At 40.6% G+C, this 19,463-nt stretch overlaps 1 protein-coding gene across 1 annotated transcript in view; it reads right to left on the bottom strand.

Annotated features, from left to right (window-relative positions):
- Positions 1 to 292: 292 nt before the first annotated feature.
- MXRA5 (matrix remodeling associated 5) overlaps positions 293 to 19,463 on the bottom strand; it is a 29,795-nt gene continuing 10,624 nt past the window's right edge. The window contains exons 2-6 of the mRNA XM_077807151.1: positions 16,044 to 16,173; positions 15,419 to 15,809; positions 7,164 to 12,287; positions 5,388 to 6,288; positions 293 to 2,201 (exon numbers count right to left, since the gene is read on the bottom strand). Coding sequence (XP_077663277.1) covers positions 293 to 2,201; positions 5,388 to 6,288; positions 7,164 to 12,287; positions 15,419 to 15,809; positions 16,044 to 16,173 — 8,455 coding nt within the window. The remainder of the gene's footprint in view (positions 2,202 to 5,387; positions 6,289 to 7,163; positions 12,288 to 15,418; positions 15,810 to 16,043; positions 16,174 to 19,463) is intronic.

Genomic DNA, 19,463 nt, shown 5'->3' on the forward strand with positions numbered 1-19,463 from the left:
GGTATGTGTACAGTACATTAGGTCTCAGGTGCTGTGGAATGCCATGAGAAATTACGTTACATCATGTAAACAATTGTGTTAGCCCCCGCATTTAAGTATTTTTGTTGCCTCTTTCTGCTGCAGGATCATGGTCATTACGAAAGCAGTGATGTACTGCTCATGAAAATGAGAATTAAAATCCCACTTTTGTGCCCTCAGTATCCCTGGCTTTGCTTACAAACAGTACTTTTCTGCTGCACTTGCTTGGCAGTGACTGGGCATTTGTGTCTAGTCAAAGGAGTTTGTTTGAATGTTAGAATATGTGAATATAAGTTGTTTTTGAATCACTGCCCAGTATATTTTTAGCAGTGCATTTGTAAAAGCCTGCATCCCTTTGTGTAGATTGCTGGATGATTAATGACCCCTGAGGGTGAAGGAATTTGTTTCCATACAGACGGGACTGAGCTCCTGTTGTCAGATGCGATTTGTCTGGGAGCTCCCATGTTATTTCTGCTTTAGGAATCCCAATGGCCATGCAGTTCAGCTTAACTGCATTGCCAGGCCTGGTGTAGATGACTGGTGCTGGCTCACTGGTGATCCGGGGCGGATAGGCTATCACTATGACTGGGACATTCATAACAGAGGTGCCATACTCTGTCACTGCCTTGCACAGGTAGGTGCCCCTGTCAAATACAGAGGCATCGCGCACAGTGAGCGAGCCGTTCTCTAGGAGGGAGAAGCGACCTATGGCTTGAGGGCCATCTAGTACCATCCCATTGGGCAGTGTCCAGGAAATGTGTGCCCGGGGGTTCGGCTGGGTGATGCAGTGGAGCTGCAAAGTCTCTCCATTGATAATGCTCACCAAGTTCTTGTACTGGTTGCTGATTTCTGGCTTGAGACCCACCTTCAGGAAGATCACCCTCTCTGCATAGCCACCTGGGTTCCTGGCTGTGCAGCGATAAGTCCCAGCATCCACTGCGGAGAGGCCACTGATGTGCAATTTCCCATCCCTCTTGTGGTAGAATCTCTGCAAGTGGCTGCCGCTCTGCAGCTCAGTGCCATTGGGAAGGATCCAAGATGTGCTGGGTTCAGGGTTCCCGTGCACTGAGCAGTTCAGATTGATACTGTGACCAGCTGTGGCAGTGATCCTTTCACTGACTGGGTCCCTGAAGGTGGGTTTCTCCAGATGATCTGTGACCAGGAGCTGCACAATCAGCCTAGCCTCTCCCCCTTCATTTCTCCCGATGCACACTAGCTGCACTGAGTCTGTTTGCCTCACCCCCCTGATGTCCAGGGTGCCATTGCGGTGCACAGTAATTCTGTTCCCATAGTAGGGAGAAGGCAGGATCACTCCTTCTGGGAAAGCCCATAGGATCCGCGGAGTAGGTATGCCTTCAGCTTTACAGTCAATAAGTTTCCGGCTCTCCCTCACGGCTGTCTCTCTCACAGATGTGATCGGGTTGGGGTGCCCATTGATTCTGGGAGACTGAACATTGACTTGAATCCAGACTATTTTCCTGTCTTCCCCAGCACTGTTCCGCACCACACAAGTATAATTGCCGCTGTCAGATCTCTGGGCCTTTTGGATGAGGAGGGTGCCATCCCCATACACTTGATATTTGTCAGACAGGAGAGGAATGGGCCTGTTGGTTGGAGAGAGCCATATCACCCTAGGGGTAGGCTCGCCTTTGGCTTCGCAAGCCACAGTGACCACGTCTCCATAGGGTACATTAATAACAGAGTAGGTTTTGTTTCTGATGGTTGCAGGCTCAGCCACCACTTTGACTCGTATTCTCATCTCATCCTTCCCAATTTGGTTCTCAGCATAACAGGTGTAGTCCCCTTCCTCTCTCAGCCCCACATCATTGAAGTACAGTGTCCCATTGTTAAAGACCACGTATCTCTTTGCTCGGTTTCCACTGTCGTCTGACTGCATGAAAGTGTTTATCATGCTGCCATCCGGGAGGCCCCAGGAGATCTCGGGGTTTGGCAGACCGGTGGCTACACAGTCAACTTTCAAGTCCCCGCCATACATAACCTTGTGGTTATTCTCATTCTTGTGTTCTATTTTGGCAGGTCTCATCATCACGTTCACTTTGAGAACTACATAGTCCTCTCCGATCTTATTGCGGGCCATACACAGATAGTCTCCTGCATCCTTATCTGTGACTGCATGGACAACCAAAGTCCCGTTGCCAAACACCTTGATTCTAGTCTCCAAGCTAATTTGGGGAAAGAAAAGAGAATGCGATATGAGCTGCAAAATCAGTTTTCATTATTTTATTATTTACTGTAACTCACGGAAAAACCCATTAAAAATAGCAGTGTTGCTACAGCTAGGTAACTAGAATGTACTAGAAATTTTAACAGTTTTTTTCACCGGAAAGAAAATACAAAAATAATTCTGTTCAGTTGCAACTAAACAGTTGTTCTCTGAACTTAAATTGACCCATCTGCTGAGTTAAGGATTTTTGATTCATTCTATTACTCTTTTAATGTGGAGTGCATCTACCATACTCTGTAATATTCAGACATGGTAACACTGAACATTAATTTATATATACGTGCATCTACATACCATAACTATGGGGAGAATGGAATGCTATACTCAAGTCAATTATGAACCAAAATGTGTTACTTCCTACAGATTCCCATACAACATTTTTAAACTTTCAGAATAATTTTGAGTAAATTTTTAACAGAGTTATATATTTATACACAAAATTAAATCACCTTATAATGGATCTCATGACGGCTAAAGGGAGGAGGGAATTATTGTTACACAAATTATACAAAATGCCATTTTGTTGCTATAGCTAAAAGGTATAAAAATGTACTGTGGATAATACTCACAGCCTGCCCAAATATTAAATAAGTCAACATGAAATAAACCATGATGAACTTGTTCATTAATCAGGAATGCTGTTGGCAAATAATCTGGCATTATCAGGCAGCAAGCATGTTGTTAATTGCAAAATATCTCTTGTCACTCTGTCTATGGACCTCAGTGAATGATTGAGTGGCATTTTACATATCTGTGTGAAAAATTTATGTTTTGGGGAAAACATATCAGTGGTATTGATTGCAAATTGTGAGACTGATTATTATAGTGGTAGTGTGATTTGATTTCAAGAGCATTAGAGATCGATTTCTCTCATAAGAACCTACGTAGAGTTGTATTTGCACAGATCTATTTACAAGCCATTATTAATGCTGGAATGACTGTACTTATTTAAATAAATAATTGTAGGGGGTTTCATTTCTTCAGCACTGAAATTATGCTAAGGTCATTTCTGGCCAATGGGTCAAATAGACAAAATTTAATGGCTCACACTAGAATGGGGCTCATCTGATTGGGGGCTGGGGAGGGGGAAGGAGCAGAGCAGAACAGGAAAATGAAGTAAATGAAGTCAGCGTATACACCTCCCACCATGTAATGTTCAGAGATCCAGAGTAGCCAATTGGTTGGGATACTCATTTCGGATGTAAAGGACCCAGGATGAAATCTCTGTTCTCCCTGATTCACATCAGGGGCTTGAAGATGGGTCTGCCATGTGAGTGTCCTGCATAGAGTCATTCTCTCTCTCTCTGGTTCAATGAATAGTTATTTATTCATACAAAGTGGAAAGGCGAGTAAGAGACTGACTCTATTGGCTGGTGGTTAGGACACTTGCCTGAGATGTTCCTGCACTGCATGATCTGGAGAAGGGACTCAAACTGGAATCTTCCCCCCTCCCAGTGAGTGCTCCAAACATTGGGTACTGGCTAACCTGGGGTGGGTTTCTCTCCTATTTTTTTTGCAAAAAAATTCAAAAGGTCGCATTTTTGTTCCATAGCAAAATGAAAATAACTTCCAAAACTCCAAAATTTTAAATGACATGCTTGTTTTCCAGCTAGACCTAAGTATTTGTGCAAATGTAAGAATTAGTGTAATAGATATATATGAACTGATTTACAGAAGTTCTGAGCATCCACGGTTCCTTTCGAGCTTGACCGAAGTTATGGGTGCTCAGCTAGCCCATACATTTTCATGTGTACCAAACTAGACATTTTCAGTGATTTTTAATCCTATCATTACACCATATATTTTAAAAACCAGGAAAAATTACTAGTTTTGTAAAGATGTACCTAGTTTTAACCTCCGATTTATTTTTTCCTGAACCTGGAATATATTTTAAATAATATTACATTATAATATTTGGGAAAGATCTATATTTTTCATAAGGGAGTTAACAATGTTCCATTTAGTCTGTCGTAATCTTGTACAACAGTGACACAATGGATTCCCCCACAAAGAACCATTTCATAACAGTCCCCCCCCCGAAACAATCAGTCTCTCATTTCCCAAGAGGAAGGACTTTTCTTTGACAGACAGGTGTCTATTCAGTACTAGGCAAATTCCAGGTATGCAATTAGACGGCACTGAAATGCTGTATGACCCCAAAGAAACCTATATCACAAATTCACAGTCCATTTTGCTCAATTTCACAGTCATAGGATTTTAAAAATTGTAAAATTCATGATATGAGCTATTTAAATCTGAAATTTCATGGTGTTGTAATTGTAGGGGTCCTGACCCAAATGGGAGTTGCGTGGGGGTTGCAAGGTTATTGTAGGGGGGTTGCAGTACTATGACCCTTACTTCTGCGCTGCTGCTGGCAGTGGCGCTGTCATCAGAGCTGGGTAGCCGGAGAGCGAGGAGCCCAGCTCTGAAGGCAGAGCCGTTGCCAGGAGTTGCCACCCTTACCTCAGTGCTGCTGCCTTCATCGTTGGGCCCTTGGATAGCAGCCACCATTCTCCAGCTGCCCAGCTCGGAAGGCAGCAGCGCAGAAGTGAGGGTGGCGTGGTGTGGTGTGGCCACTCTTACTTCTGCCCTGCTGCTGGCAGGGCGCTGCCTTCGGAGCTGGGCACCTGGCCAACAGCCACTGCTCTCCGGCCACCCAGCTCTGAAGACAGCGCATAAGTAAGGGTGGCAATACTGTAACTCCCCTGAAATAACCTTGCGACCCCCTGCAACTCCCTTTTGGGTCAGGACCCCCACTTTGAGGAACGCTGGTCTTCCCAGTGAAATATGTGTAGTATAAGGTAAAAGCACACAAAAGACCAAATTTCACAGCTGGGAGACCAGATTTCATGGTCCATGATGTGTTTTGCATGGCCACGAATTTGATAGGGCCCTAATCATAAATCTTTTACTGCTTGGCTCTTTACTACCCTGGCAGTGTGACTGTAATAGATTTAAATTGGATTTTTTCCCATTTTATTAGTGTCATTATTTTAAAATAGCTTTTGCTTTAGACTCTTCTATCAAATCAAGTCAATAACAACACTTCTCTTTATTTCAGTGGGCTTTGCACTAGCCTCATTGGAAAAATAATGTATGCAGGCCACAACAAATAGCAATCTACCTGTGCAGAGAATCAATCATCCTTTTAGAAGGCAGCCTCCATAATATCCAGGGCCAGGGATCCCCAGAAGCAGTGCAGTCCAGATGCAGGGTGCTGCCATAGGTTACATCTGTTCTCTGCGGAGAGCTCCAAGTGATCTTGGCATTTGATGACTGCTTCTTCACATACAGCTGAACCGTTCTCCTGGCTGCCCCCACCATGTTAGCAGCGATGCACTCATAGCTCCCACTGTCCTTGGGGGAGACGTTGCGTATGTAAAGGGTTCCATTGGGGAAGACAAATAAATTCCCATTGACAAACTGGGAGGGTCGGATCTGGGTGCCATCAAAGAGCACCCAGCGGATGCTAGGAAGGGGTGCTGCTTTGGCAGTGCAGTGAATGTGAATGTTGTGACCAAAGGACAAGGAAATATTCTCCTGTTTTTCCTGCTGGATGATTGGGGGTAATGCCGCAATGTGAAGCCTCACGGCTATGCTGTCCGCTCCTGCAGTGTTGCTAGCTATGCACTTGTACACTCCTCGGTCTGAAAACGTCACCTCCTTGATAGACAAAGTTCTATTTTCATGGAACATTATCCTGCTCTCAGAGCTGGTTACTGTCTGCAGTATCTTCCTGTCAGGTAAAATCCATGAAATATGTGGGCTTGGGATCCCTTTGGCCTGGCATTCCATTGCCACCGTGTCTCCAAAATAAACAGTGGCATCTCGGTAGCGGGAAACTAACATTTTGGGCTGCTGGGCTGTCACTGTCAACAGGACAATCATTTTATCGACACCATACAGGTTCTGAGCAGTGCACAAGTACTGCCCACGATCCTGGAGTTGAACATTTCGGATAATGAATGTTCCATTTTTCAAGACTTCAAACCGTTGTATCCTTGTGTTTGCTGTCATCAGAGATCCTGGGAGGATAGACGAAAGAAAGAAAATTGGAGAGTTTGTTCTTAAGACAGACAACATTGCACTGAAAGACATTTATGGAAACTTCTCTACTTATTGCATATTAACAATAATGAAGTAGAATCTAGGAGTGAAGATGAATGGGGAGAACAGACTCCTCAGTTAAGAATGATCTACATGGGCAAGATCTGATATATGCCTTCTGATATACTCCTGTGGCTGGAGTTTTTGTTGTCAAAACTAATCATCCAAAAAGTCCAAGACTTAAAAACAGTGGGAAAATGTTCTCAGAGTACAATACACTCTTAATGCTTTGGGGTGTCAATTAACCTCTCACATGATTTCCAGGAACATTTTACTGATATACCTAGACATATAACAAAGAATTCTGAAACACTCTCCTAACTAATCAGTGCCCCTAGGCTCCTCTAGCATAAATTCCAGCCTAGGAGAACATGCACACTTGGACGCCAGGATCTCTTAAAGACATTTCCCTCCTCCCCCTGCATTTTACATTTTTTAGTGGGGGTAACTTTGGATGGTAAAAAATATAGTGCATTGATAGCCTGATCCAAAGGGCAATGAAGCACTGATTTTGGATCAGGTCCTTAGAGTACCTTTTAGCAAAAGACCTAAAGGTCATTTTTATTTGAGAGTAGCAGACAGTGGAGGTTTTTCTCATATCCACATGCAGAAATGGGTAGCCTTAAAAAAGACTAAAATATTATAGTGGTCCAAACTATTAACATGGATAAAAGTGTTATATTGTGTTTTGAATCATTACTGTACAGTACTATTGTATTTTTTTAAATATGGAAGTTACTGTATGTGTCCCCTTTTACAGCTATATGGGAGATCAAATGTTTAACTAACTTACCTGTAGAGACTTTTGTCCAAGTAACAAAGGGCTTGGGTTCTCCTCCTGCATCACATGGGATAACAACATCTGTTTCAGCAAGGATGGATAAGCTCTGAGGACCTTTTGTGGTAATTTTAGGTCTTTCACCATGTGCCCTGAAGTTAGTTGAAGGTTGAATAACACTAGAATTATTTGGCATAATTCCTCCCAGTTTAGGCACAGATGGGACTTTTTGATTATTATAAAGGACACTTCTGAAGGACTGAATGTCAGAGGATATTTGAGGTCTAATGCTTTGAGAGATGAATGATGGAAGAGTGCTCTTCAAAGCAGTTGTGGCTGGTGGTGTGGTACTTGAGGTGTGGAACAATGGAGCTACTGGAACAGCTGTGGCCTTTAGAACAGTGCCTCGTATTGTAATCCCAGCAGATGAGACTTGGATGGCTTTCTTCGCATTTGTATTTACTGGGGCAAGTGGACTAGGCACCACTGGTTTAGGATTCACTCCTAAGTGTGAAAATGTTCTGGTTCTATTAAAGACAAAGGAGATTCCAGGGTTGGGGTAATATGGGATTCCTTGACTCGGTAGTCTCCCAGCTGTGCCTCTGTTATCAGGAATATAGTTGTTGCCAAAAACTCTTGAGTGAACATTGTATCTGTTTTGTCCCTGATTGCCAAATCTACCTGGAGCAAGTGGGATAGGTCTGTATAATGGAGTGGCTGTCGTCGTAGTGGTTGGCTCTGTTTGAGGAGCATAGGTTTTTCTGTCCTGTGTTGTGTGTGCGGCATATGCTGTTATCTCTGGTTTGTTGGTATAATGGAGGGGCTGGTGAGTTATAAAATGATGAAATGAGCCTTGTATCATGAGATATGGTGGCCTCTTTGTCCCCCTCACTGGAATATGCTTTGGAGGTGCTACAGCCGGTTGCTGGTTAAAGATTGGTACCATTCCCGCTGACTGATGGGGAAAGTTTGGATTTAACAATAAACTACTGTTAGACCTAATGAGACCAAATGTCTCTTTAAATTGCTCTTGTTTGTGTTGTGCTTTAATCCTGTTTTGGTTTGAATGAGATGTGGAAAATACATCTTTGTTTTGTCTTGTGCTGTATGTGATTGTTGTAGCATCAATTTCAAATCCTTTGGCCTCTGAAAATCTTACTTGATTGAATGTGGTATTTTGCTTGGTAGAAGAATGAATAGACAAATGTAAAGTGCTTGAAACTGATGGGGGAGGAGTGCCAGGTTTTGTAAATGGAACAAAGTCAACGGTTGCAACTGGAGATTCAGGGTTTTCAGTTGTGTATATAGCAATTTGATCATGATCAAATGCATGAGGTTTGGTTTCCTTCTTGTCCCAGGAAGATGATACTGTTTTTGTCCAAATTTGTACAGGAACAATAATTGGTTTCTTGTTTTCTGTAGGTGTGAAAGGTTGAGATCTTGTTGTGCTGAAGGGAAAGGATACAGTCATAATTTCTCTTTGCTGAGGTGGTGTGGTTACTGTAGCTGTTTTTAAAGATTTTGAAGGCTTCTGAAGTTCATCTGAAATTGACAGGTCCTTAAAACTTTCCGCTGTGCCAACAGGAGCACTCGAGTGCAGCACAGTGGGAGGTATTGGCTGAGATACTCTTGGGCTGATTCCATTCTCTCCAACTTTTGATCCAAGAGGAGTGGAATCTTCTTGAAATTCCGGAGTCACTGAATAACCAGGGCTAAGCAGGCTATTAATGTACTCAGTGGAGACTGAATCACTTGTTTTTTGTGCCTTACCACCTGTAACTTCATAACTTGTTTTAATGACATTTTCTTCAGACACATTAACTAGTGTATGGTACGTTGCGGTTGTCTTCTGATCTGGTTCTTGGGACAAATGTAACTCTGTAACAGAGGCTGTGTTAAGTCCACCATATGATGATGCAGTTGTGATAGCTGTAGTCACAGGAAGTACCTGGGTTTCACCAGCATTAGAAAGTGCTGAATGTTTTGTTTCAGGTAGAGAAGCAGTAGGCACATGTGAAAAAGCTCCCTCTGTGTCTCTGACTTTGGTCAACCTCTCTAACACATTTGCCTCTGTAATCAATGAAGCAATCATCTCTAAATTATTATGTTTCTTAATTTGTATTTTAGCATCAGTTTTATGATCACCCTTAACAACAGTTCCAGGAGAACTTCTAGTAGCATCTTCTATTTTAGGTGATTTTTGAGTAACAGGCATCTCCTCTGTGGTAAAAGCAGGAGGAGGAATAGGTTTTGGTCTTTGTCGAAATCTGTTTGGTCTTAATCTCCTTCTCCCATAGGGTCGTCTTCTGGGATGCTGGGTAAGCAGTGTGTTAGAGATAGTAGTCTTTCTAGAGGGAGTTGTAATCTCGGCCATAGTGGTCAGGTTGCCAAATAAAACAGCAGTTGTTACTGACTCTGTTTTTTTAAGAGGAGCAATGGTACTTGCCAGAGTGAATGTGGAGTCTGATTTTGGAACAGGCATGTCTTCATGTGCAGCTCCTTCAGAGCTCCCATAACTGCTACTAGACACTCTTACCTGAGTCTCTATATCCTTGTTGGTCTGTGGTTCCTCATTAACTAATGTGAAAACTTGAAAAATTGTGCTTAAGTCAATGTCCGTAATTTTAGTCTTATCTGTAGGTACCTCCCTGTGCTGATGCTTTACGACATTGCTCTCTCTAGTAACAAAATCCTTAAATGGAGAAGCAGAAGATGAAATAGTAGTAGTGGCTATTAAATCTAAATAGCTGATCTTATCACCCTGAGAAGCTGTGGAATTTATGGACCCTGCATCCACTTCATTGTGCTGTGACTCTGTCTCCAAGGTGGTAGGGAGATTTACAGCAGTCTGAGGTTCTGCAAGGACAGTGGCATCCACTGGTAGCTCAGCAGAAGTGGAAGATTCCTCTGTGATATACAGCGTTGTTGTAGCTGCATTTTCCACTGTGTGCAAACTGCTTTGAATATTGGGCAAGGTAGTTGTTTGTTCATCTAGAGGCTCTTCAGTGACAGCCTTAATGCTTTCTTCTGCTACTGGTGAATAATCAGTCTTTACATCAACATGCTGCTGATCATATGAGTGATGTGAGTATATAGTTGGAGAGATTGGAGTAAAGTATGTAGACCACACAAAAGATGGTTCTACAGTGTATATACTTTCAGGTGTTCCTAAAGACTGGAGTTCTATGGAGGGCTCAGTTTCTGTGCTCATTAATGTCGGTTGAGCAGAAGTTGTTTGATCTGGGCTATAATCTTGTGCTAGAATGGTGGGGGAAATAGTGACTGAGAAGATCTTGTCCTCACCCAAGTGTGATACATCTGAAGAAGACTCTTCCCCATTGGCTGCAGTCTCTAGAGAAGGCTTCTGGGGAGGACTGGCCATAGGAGAAGGAGCTGTAGTGGCTTTCTGAACGAATGACGGCAATGTAGTCATTAAAGAAGGGCCGGCTGCTGCTGTTGTTTTAAGAATATTTTTCCCACGGACCTTTGCCAAAATGTCAGCCCAGTGTTGTGGATTAATCTGTTTGTTTGACATATTTATTCTTCTTCGAGATTCAAATACCCTACGGCCTTCTGCAACATTGCTGTCTTGGGTTCTATCTGTACCTTTCCATAACTTCATTTTTCTCCTGCCTTTCTTGTTTTTTTTAACCTGAACCTCAGGCATGAGGTCATTTTTTTGTTTAATGGATGCTTCACGGTCCTTCAGATGGTTCTTTTTGTGCTGGGACTCAGCTGTGACTTCCACTCCTGATCCCCCTTCATCTTCTATCACCCCCCCTCTTCTTTTTCCAGAGGTTTTCAAACCTGGACGCTTCCTCATTTTTATCCTTTTAGATGATCTGTCAGATACCATCTTATTTACTGATATCCTAACAGCAAACTGATCTGATCCCTGCTGATTGACAGCCACACACCTGTAATACCCGCTGTCACTGACACGACTCTTTGGAATTAACAACGTGCCATTGTGTGACACGTACCCTTTGGATGAGTTTGACAAATCATTAAGCACATGGCTGCTTGGAAGGATCCAACTCAGCTGTGCATCTGGTATGGCAATTGCACTGCAGGGCAAAACTATTGGGTCCCCTACATTTTTTTCAACCCTCATTACGTCAGAGTCAGTGGGCTGAATGACTGGAGGCTGCACTAAAACTCTGTAGGTCATTCTGTCTGCATCATCTCTCACCTGGGCAACACAGTGGTACAAACCAGAATCCGTGTAATCCACGTTTTTGATCATTAACTGGCCACTGCTGAGGATGGAAAACCTACTGTCTTTCTGATTAAATGGAGCTGTCAACTTACTCCCATCTGGCAACACCCACTGGATGACAGGACTCTCTGATGCTCTCACATTGCATCTCAGCTGACAGTCTGAGCCTTCAACAACACTCTGGGCTGTCTTTGAATTCTGAGGTTGCTCTATCATCACCCAGCTTCGTCTGTGCTGCCTTATGTCTTTCATCTGAATTGTTTGAGAAAACTTGGTAAAAAAAGACAGCACCACTTTTTTCCCTGTGCTCTGGTGTCTGTTTAATTGGATGTTTATCAGCGGTTGCATAACCCAGGCAGGTTCTGCAATTATTTGAGCTTTCACACCCGTGTAATAAAGGGCATCATCATCTGAATCTTGCCGGTACTCATAACTTATTTTAGACTCTTTGCTGAGCATGAGTTCCCTTTGTAATTTAACAGGCACTTCACTATAATAAGCTATAAGTTTCCATAATTTTTCATAGTTTTCTCGTTTCATTGGACATTCAAAGTCGAGTGAAACTGTAGCATTGATATCAATTTCCTGAGGATCGATTTGGTTCCACTGAATTTTGGCAGAGTCTGTTGGCATCTTGATTTCACAGTTTAGGTTCACTACGTTCCCATGCTCATCTGTCATATTGAGAGTAATGTTCCATGGAGATAGCTGAAAGGCCTCTTCAGGAAGTTCATAACTGGCCCTATCTTCCACCTCATCAATGCTGCTGTTCTGTTTCAGTTGGGATTGTATAATAGGTTTCTTACAGGAAAGATCTTTCAAATTTTGAATATCTTGTTTCTGCAGTTGTTTGGGGCTGGTGCACTTAGGGCAGAGCTGACCTCCTTCATAAGCTTTATCCTTCTTGCACTTTAATATACCTGGAAGGAAAAAAAAAAAAGATACATTCTAGAGACCAACACAGAATTCTGACATAGAATTCTAGCATTTTTAGAGAGCTAAATGAATGTTGTAAGAACACACATATCTTCAGCCAAATTTTCAAAAGTGGCCACTGATTTTGGGTGCCTTAGTTTCTAGATTTTTGACTTGATGCAATAAAGGGCCTGATTTTCAAGGTTGCTGTGCAACCATGGCTCTCATTGACTTTAATGGGAAGTTTGAATGCTCCAAGCCTCTGAAAAATCAGACCCCTCTCTCTCAAGTTGGGCACCCAGTTATCGAGGAATCTAAGGCCACTTTTTTAAATGTTACCTATATAGTACAAGTCAATTTTTCATGTCTGTGTTTGTGCTGTGCCCACAACATGAGCATGCACACCTTTTCACACAAGCAAATGGACATTTGCTTAAGCAGTGCAGATAAGCTGTGCCTAAGTACTTATTTACTTAAGTCTATGGAACAACAACAATTCGAAAAAGAAGATTTTGTAAGGTTTGGAGTTTCATGTTTCCAGTATTATGTAAACATTCATTACAGCATGGTAACTATGAAATTAGATTCTTTTATCTTGTAACTTGATGACAAAAATGGGAGCATACAAATGGATATGGTGAACATCTGTAGCAAGCTTACACAAAGCTTTCAACATTATCATTGTGATTTATGTGACTGTTACAAACAGTCAAGGCCAAATTGTGGAAAATATCCAACATAGTTGAATGGTTACTTGGTTATTACGTGTTTACAGCAACTTTATTAGGTTTACAAGTGGCATACTTAAAACAAGTTCAAAATGCTTTTTGCAAGTCATGCAAAGGTCTTCAGTCACAAACTTTAAAAAAAATATATTTGTAGAGTTTACTTGAGGAATGTAGCACACATTCTTCATTCATCAAATGTTCCAGCAGATTATTTATAATTAGGCTGAAATGGAATTGTCAGGGATGCAGAGTAAAATGGTATACATAATTATTGAGGGGAAACAACACTTTTTCAATTTATGCACTTCCCCACACTGTGAGGGCTTGGGGTTTTTGTTCTACATAAACATTTTATGCTTATTCCTCAATAATAATACTGGATTTATGCAAACCTTTTTACTCTGTCTGCCATAATCCCTTTGCTCTGACTGATTCGTGTACTTTCAAGCTATTTGCCAGCAGCAAAAATGGCTTTATCAGCTTTTCCCTTCCTTCAGCAGAAGCTAACAATCTTCACAATTTACATGAAGAAAAAGGAAAAAAAATACCAAACAGAAAAGAAAATGGGGCTGTTGAAGTTATGAAAGGGAAATCCTATTGCCTGCCAGGATCCTTCCCTCCATACAGGCTAGCAAGACCCTTGTCCTCTGCTATATACTTGTATTCACATTATTTTGGTTAGTAGAATCCCAGCTGCCTCCTCCAAATTCCATTTGGAAACTCAATGTAAACAAAATATATTGCAATTATTCTGGGTACAAGAGTCATGCTGACTTCCAGTGAGGGAGCAGGGGTGGGTGAATGAAACAGGGGTGAAATGAGGAAGGAAAAGAAAGGATGACAATAGGATTAGAGAGGGAAGGGGCAAGAGTTTTAAAACTTTTTTTATTTAAACAATTGATTGTCAGTTTGACAGCCGTTTTATGTAAGGCTCTCCCCCACTCCCCATTCAAATGTGGAGTATTTAATTAAACTAGACTATTAATTGTGATATTTTAAAAACAAATAAAGCACCTTCAGCCTCAGAGTTTATTCAGCAAAAAGGAAGCACCCTCAAATTTCAAATGACCACTTTAACAATATTTATGCACTGGCATGTACACAACTTCTAATGAAGTCAGTGAAGGATTTGTATAAAAATAACTGAACATAAAAGGTACATCTATTTGACAATCACAACAATGATTTTCTTACTACATCCAAAAGTAATTCCCAGCACTAGCATGCTGGTTTAGAAAACAAAACTAATCCAATAAAAACCGTGGCAACCTATTACTGTGTAAGAAAACAGTGCTTAACACAGTGGTTGAGCCTAAATTAGTGCATGTGTAGAGGAAAGTTAATATCTATAAGGCGAAATGGGACAATTTAAAATAATTTGACACATCTACTGATGTGTGTTAAGGACAATTTATCAGACTATTAGAAGACAAACTATCTAAATACAAAGCTAAAGGTAAATGCTTAAAATTATTTTAGTCCTGTTAGGTATCCCTCCCTCACAAGTCCAAAATAAAGTTCTACAACACAAAGATCTGTAAGAATGTGACCCCCAACAAAGTGCTATAAGCTACACACATGGTATGAGGAAATCAGAATCTGTTATGATTGATTACATCTGCTCAACCTGCTCCCAAGTGCTATAAATCTTTTGATTCACTTCCATGATAGCAGCCCTCATACCTTGTCACTAACCCTGCCCAAATCTCTTCAGTTTCATCAACCTTCCTGAGGAAAACAGTCCCTTCTTGATGCCCTATCAGCTACAGCAACTCTTGCAGTCTCTTATGAGTCCTCTACCTGTTCTTTTTCAGGCTGGTATAACTCCAGTCCCACACTTATGAGAGTCCCTGACCTGGCTGACCCTTCCCAGTGCTGCACCCTTCTTGATCTTCCTCAAAAGACTTCCAACTTCTGGTCTTCTTTTCTTCTTCCCTGAGATGAGGTTTGCCTGGGTGTGACTGTCCTCCCAATCCATTCTTGGAAATGGCCTTTAATTTTCTCTGTGTTAACTGCAGCTGAATTCATTGCAACAAAGTCAGCTTCTTGGCTCTTGTACCATGGATAGTGCTTATTTCTCCATTAATATAGTGTGCTCTACCACCTTTTTATTCCAATTACAATTTTTAGAAATCATGCTTTTTAAATCAGTTGTGACCATGTTTCCCTCCTGTATAAATACAGAATGTTTGCCTGATATTTATAATTACTTTTCCATCATGTTACTTTTTGAAATGTTTCTTGTTTGTGAGATAGTGGAAAAAATAGAGCAGTCCTTAGGGAAGTCACAATATATAAGCAGAACAGCCAAGAGCAAAACCAATGGTTTCATGTACCCAGCAGAAGAAGGGCATATTACTGGAATGTTGTCACTATAATGAATAGAATAATCATTTATCTTTTCTCACCTCCAGACTTCTTATCCCATTCCAGGAGCCATTTCAAGCTGCAGTCACAGGACCAGGGATTCCCATGAAGGTAAAGATTCTCCAGGAGTGGCATTCCTTGAAACATCCCTGCAGGCAGTGTCCTAATAATATTTTCAGACAGATAGAGGTGTTTTACTGTTGACAGTCTGAAATAATCAAGGAATGAAAATGTTGAAAATGTGTTGGGATGAAGCTGCTGGAGTAAGTTTCCTTCCAAATGGAGCAATCTCAGAGAAGTTAACCCATTAAAAGCATTCGGGTGGATGAATTCAATTCTGTTGTGGTCCATGTGCAGTCTCATTAAGCTTGAAAGTCCTTGGAGAGTTTGGCCTGTTAGAACTTTCAGCTTGTTGTAGCTAATTTTGAATACCTAAAAAAGAAATACCTAATAGTGAAACAGAGAGCAGAGTAACAGAATAACATCAGCCATTAATGGACATTATTACTCATGATATTATTGTAATTCAAAATCTTTCAATATATTTGGAACAAAAATGGATAATCTGTTGGACAATAAACAAAGCATTAAAGAAACCAACTTATTTCAGTCTTTTATCATTGTGTAATTTGTAATTTATTATATTTAGAAACACCTTAGTATTACCTGTAGAGCCATGAGATCTTTTAAAGCCCCATTGGGTATAGTTTGGATGTCATTTCCATGAATCATGAGCAATTCCAGTTTTGTAAGTCCTGCAAATGAGTTTTCAGATATGGACTGTATGCTATTAAACCTGGGGGAAAAACCACAACATATTCAATTATATTTCATGCATGACAGTCTCTCATGGATTGCTAAGGCTAAATTAATAGAACTTGACTTTCTAGGAAACATTGGATGCATCCTAAAATGTGCAGTTAAAGGACCAAATGTTTCAATAAACATTTTTATAAGGCCATGTGTACTTAGCCCATATTTACATTATGTTTTTTTAACTCAATTTGTGCGAGTTTAGCCATAATTTAAAGTAAAAGGAAATGGGAGTTTAAATTCTAAGAGATGTCAGTTAGTATATTTTTCCATGGAGTTCTCATTATGGGAATGGTATTAGTTAATGGCATGTTGCCAGTCTATGATAGTATGGAGACTGGCAAACTACTGCAGTGTTGCCAATAGCAGGGTTGCCAACAAAGCAACTAACAATAAATGAATGAAGCTTTGTGAAGAGGACTATTTGAAAATAGACATTTGCCAAGCAGTTCCTGAATCGGAAAACCACAGTTACTAGCTCAGCTGCTTGCCCTGCTGTTACCAGGTGTTACTGGATATTTTACTACTGACATAAAATCCAGATTCTGCAACTGGAAGATGAGTATTATTTGAGCTTTCTTTTAAGGAGTAAGGGAGACAGAATTTGCTATTTGAAAACAACTCATTTCAGCTTTTTGAACTGACATGTCAGGTTCCATTTGCCAACTTGGGTCCTTAAATTAGGATGCCCAATTCTGCATTTGGGCACCCAAATGCAGGAATATCCAGTGCTGACCTGAGCACCGGGAACTCTAAATTAGACACCCAAGTTTTAAAATTGGATTTTTCATGCTTTCTAATGCTGTAATGCATTATTTTTCAGGAAAAGCAGAATATCAGGAGCATGGAGGAGATACATTTAGATACTGAGATGTATGGTCTTGATAAATTTGCTAAAGATTTCAGGTTTCAGAGTTCAGAGTGGTAGCCATTTTAGTTTGTATCAACAAAAAGAACGAGGAGTACTTGTGGCACGCTACAGACTAACACATTTATTTGCCCAAATAAATCTGTTAGTCTCTAAGGTGCCACAAGTACTCCTCATTCTTTTTTCTAAAGATTTCAGGCTTTTTTAAAAAGACATTTTTAGTCCTTTTATAGGTGGCAAAAGATCTGTTTTGTACCTTCTATTTCTTGATTTCAAAATCATCCATTTCCATTTGGAAAATAATGTTTTCTTCCTAAATCTATTGTTTTCATGATACTTATCAAGAAAACTTTCCAGTCTGAAAACAAATGCAACAGCAAACATGCATAATAATACTTTACTCCAGAGCACAAACACTATTTGCACTAATGAAAAGCTAACTTTAAAGCACAGCAAAGACCATTGTAATGCTACCATCATTAAATAAGTCACTTTTATATGAAAAACTCATCTGCTGGGTTAATGTTTTCAAAAGCGACTAAATGGATTATAAACCTACGTCCCATTTTCAGCAGTGATTTAGGGCTTGACTTTTAAAGGTGTTTAGGTGCCTAAAGATGCAGATAGGTGTGTATGTGGGATTTTCAAAAGCACCTAAAGAAACTGAGGTGCCTAACTGCCACTGAAATCAATGTCCAGATTAAAAATATGACTCAAGTACCTAAAATGCTTTTGAAAATGGATCTTTGGCCTCATAACTCACATAAGTGGTTTTGAAAAAATGTATTCTTGATCTACAGAGCCAAATTTTCAACCAGGAGTGCCTGAGTGTTGCTCACAAAAAGTGTGTTCACAAATAGCTAATAATGCAAGAGAAACACATTCTGTGAGCATAAAACAAATAACTGCTTACACAAATGTATATTTGTATACCCAAGTACCCTTTTGCTTAACTATTTTGTGCTTGTACATATGTACTCTGCATGTGCAATTCACTGTTTTAATGGGTGCACTGTCTGCAAGCTCAATTTCATGGCCAATGGTGAAAAAATTAGCTCAGTGTGCTTTTAACAGTTGTTAATAGAAAATGCCATTACAATAAGCAGATAGATATTATATTATTACGATGATGATGATTATTAATAAACATTTATCTAGCAACAGGGTTTTACATGGAAGTTTATAGAAATAAAAAGACATGATCCTTGCTCTGGAGAACTTAAAATCTAAATTGGACAAACACAGGAAATACTGAGAAGGAAGGAGAAGGAAAGGGATGAGAATTGAACAAATACAGAGATTGGGACTATATGTTGTGCATACATCTTGAAAGTCCACACAATTGCATTTGAGAATAAGGCCTGGTCTACAATACAGATTATTCTAAACCAAAACGTACCTCCTACTGATGTAACTCACCTACTATACCAATTGAATTGGGTTGATATAGTTAGGTTGACACAGTGTCAGTGTAGACACTGTGTTGCTTACATTGACTGCTGCTGCCTTTCAGAAGCCATCCCACAATGCCCCACACTGACAGTTAAATTGGAAGGTCATTCTGGGCATAAGAAAAAGGTAGAAAGTCATGAGAGAAAAGGGAAAAGTATCAAGGTGAGAAGAGTTGACAGAGCACAGATCACATTGTGGGGAGTAGGTAGAGACAAAGGTGAGATATAGATTGAGTCAGACTCGTGTGGCACCTTGAAAATAAGAATTAGGTGTTCAGAGTTGATGCAAAAGTGTGTGAGTGAGTGAGAGAGGCCGTGGAGGGAAGCAGTAGAAACAGGAGCGATGTAGTCAGAGTAGTGGAAAAAATGTTTATTTGCAGGATATTGGACAGGTTGAAGAGGGAGAAATAATCAGAAAGGCTGGAAAGAAGGAAGTTATTACAGATTATGGAAGATCTAAGAGGTTTAGGAAGTTCATTAAGGAGTTCTGTCATAAACATACAGCTAAGGGTAGCATAAAATCCCTCCTTTACCTGTAAAGGGTTAAGAAGCTCAGATAACCTGGTTGGCACCTGACCAAAAGGACCAATAAGGGGAGAAGATACTTTCAAATCTGTGGGGGACGGGAGGGAGGTTTTTCTTTGTGTTCTCACGGAGCCAGAAAGGGACCGGGGCAGGAAAAACCATCTCTTAAAACCCTGCCTGAAATAAGGTCTAGGATTACAAAAATTGTAAGTATAGCAAGAGAACGCATTAGTTTATCTTTTGTTTTAGCTTGTGAATTTTCCCTGTGCTAAGAGGGAGGTTTATCCCTGTTTTTGTAACTTTAAAGTTTGGCTAGAGGGGAATCCTCTGTGTTTTGAATCTGTTTACCCCGTAAAGTCACCTTCCATCCTGATTTTACAGAGGTGCTTCTTTTACTTTTTTCTTTATAATAAAGTTCTGTTTTTAAGA

Source organism: Eretmochelys imbricata, chromosome 1 (assembly GCF_965152235.1).
Source record: "Eretmochelys imbricata isolate rEreImb1 chromosome 1, rEreImb1.hap1, whole genome shotgun sequence".
Classification (NCBI taxonomy): domain Eukaryota; kingdom Metazoa; phylum Chordata; order Testudines; family Cheloniidae; genus Eretmochelys; species Eretmochelys imbricata.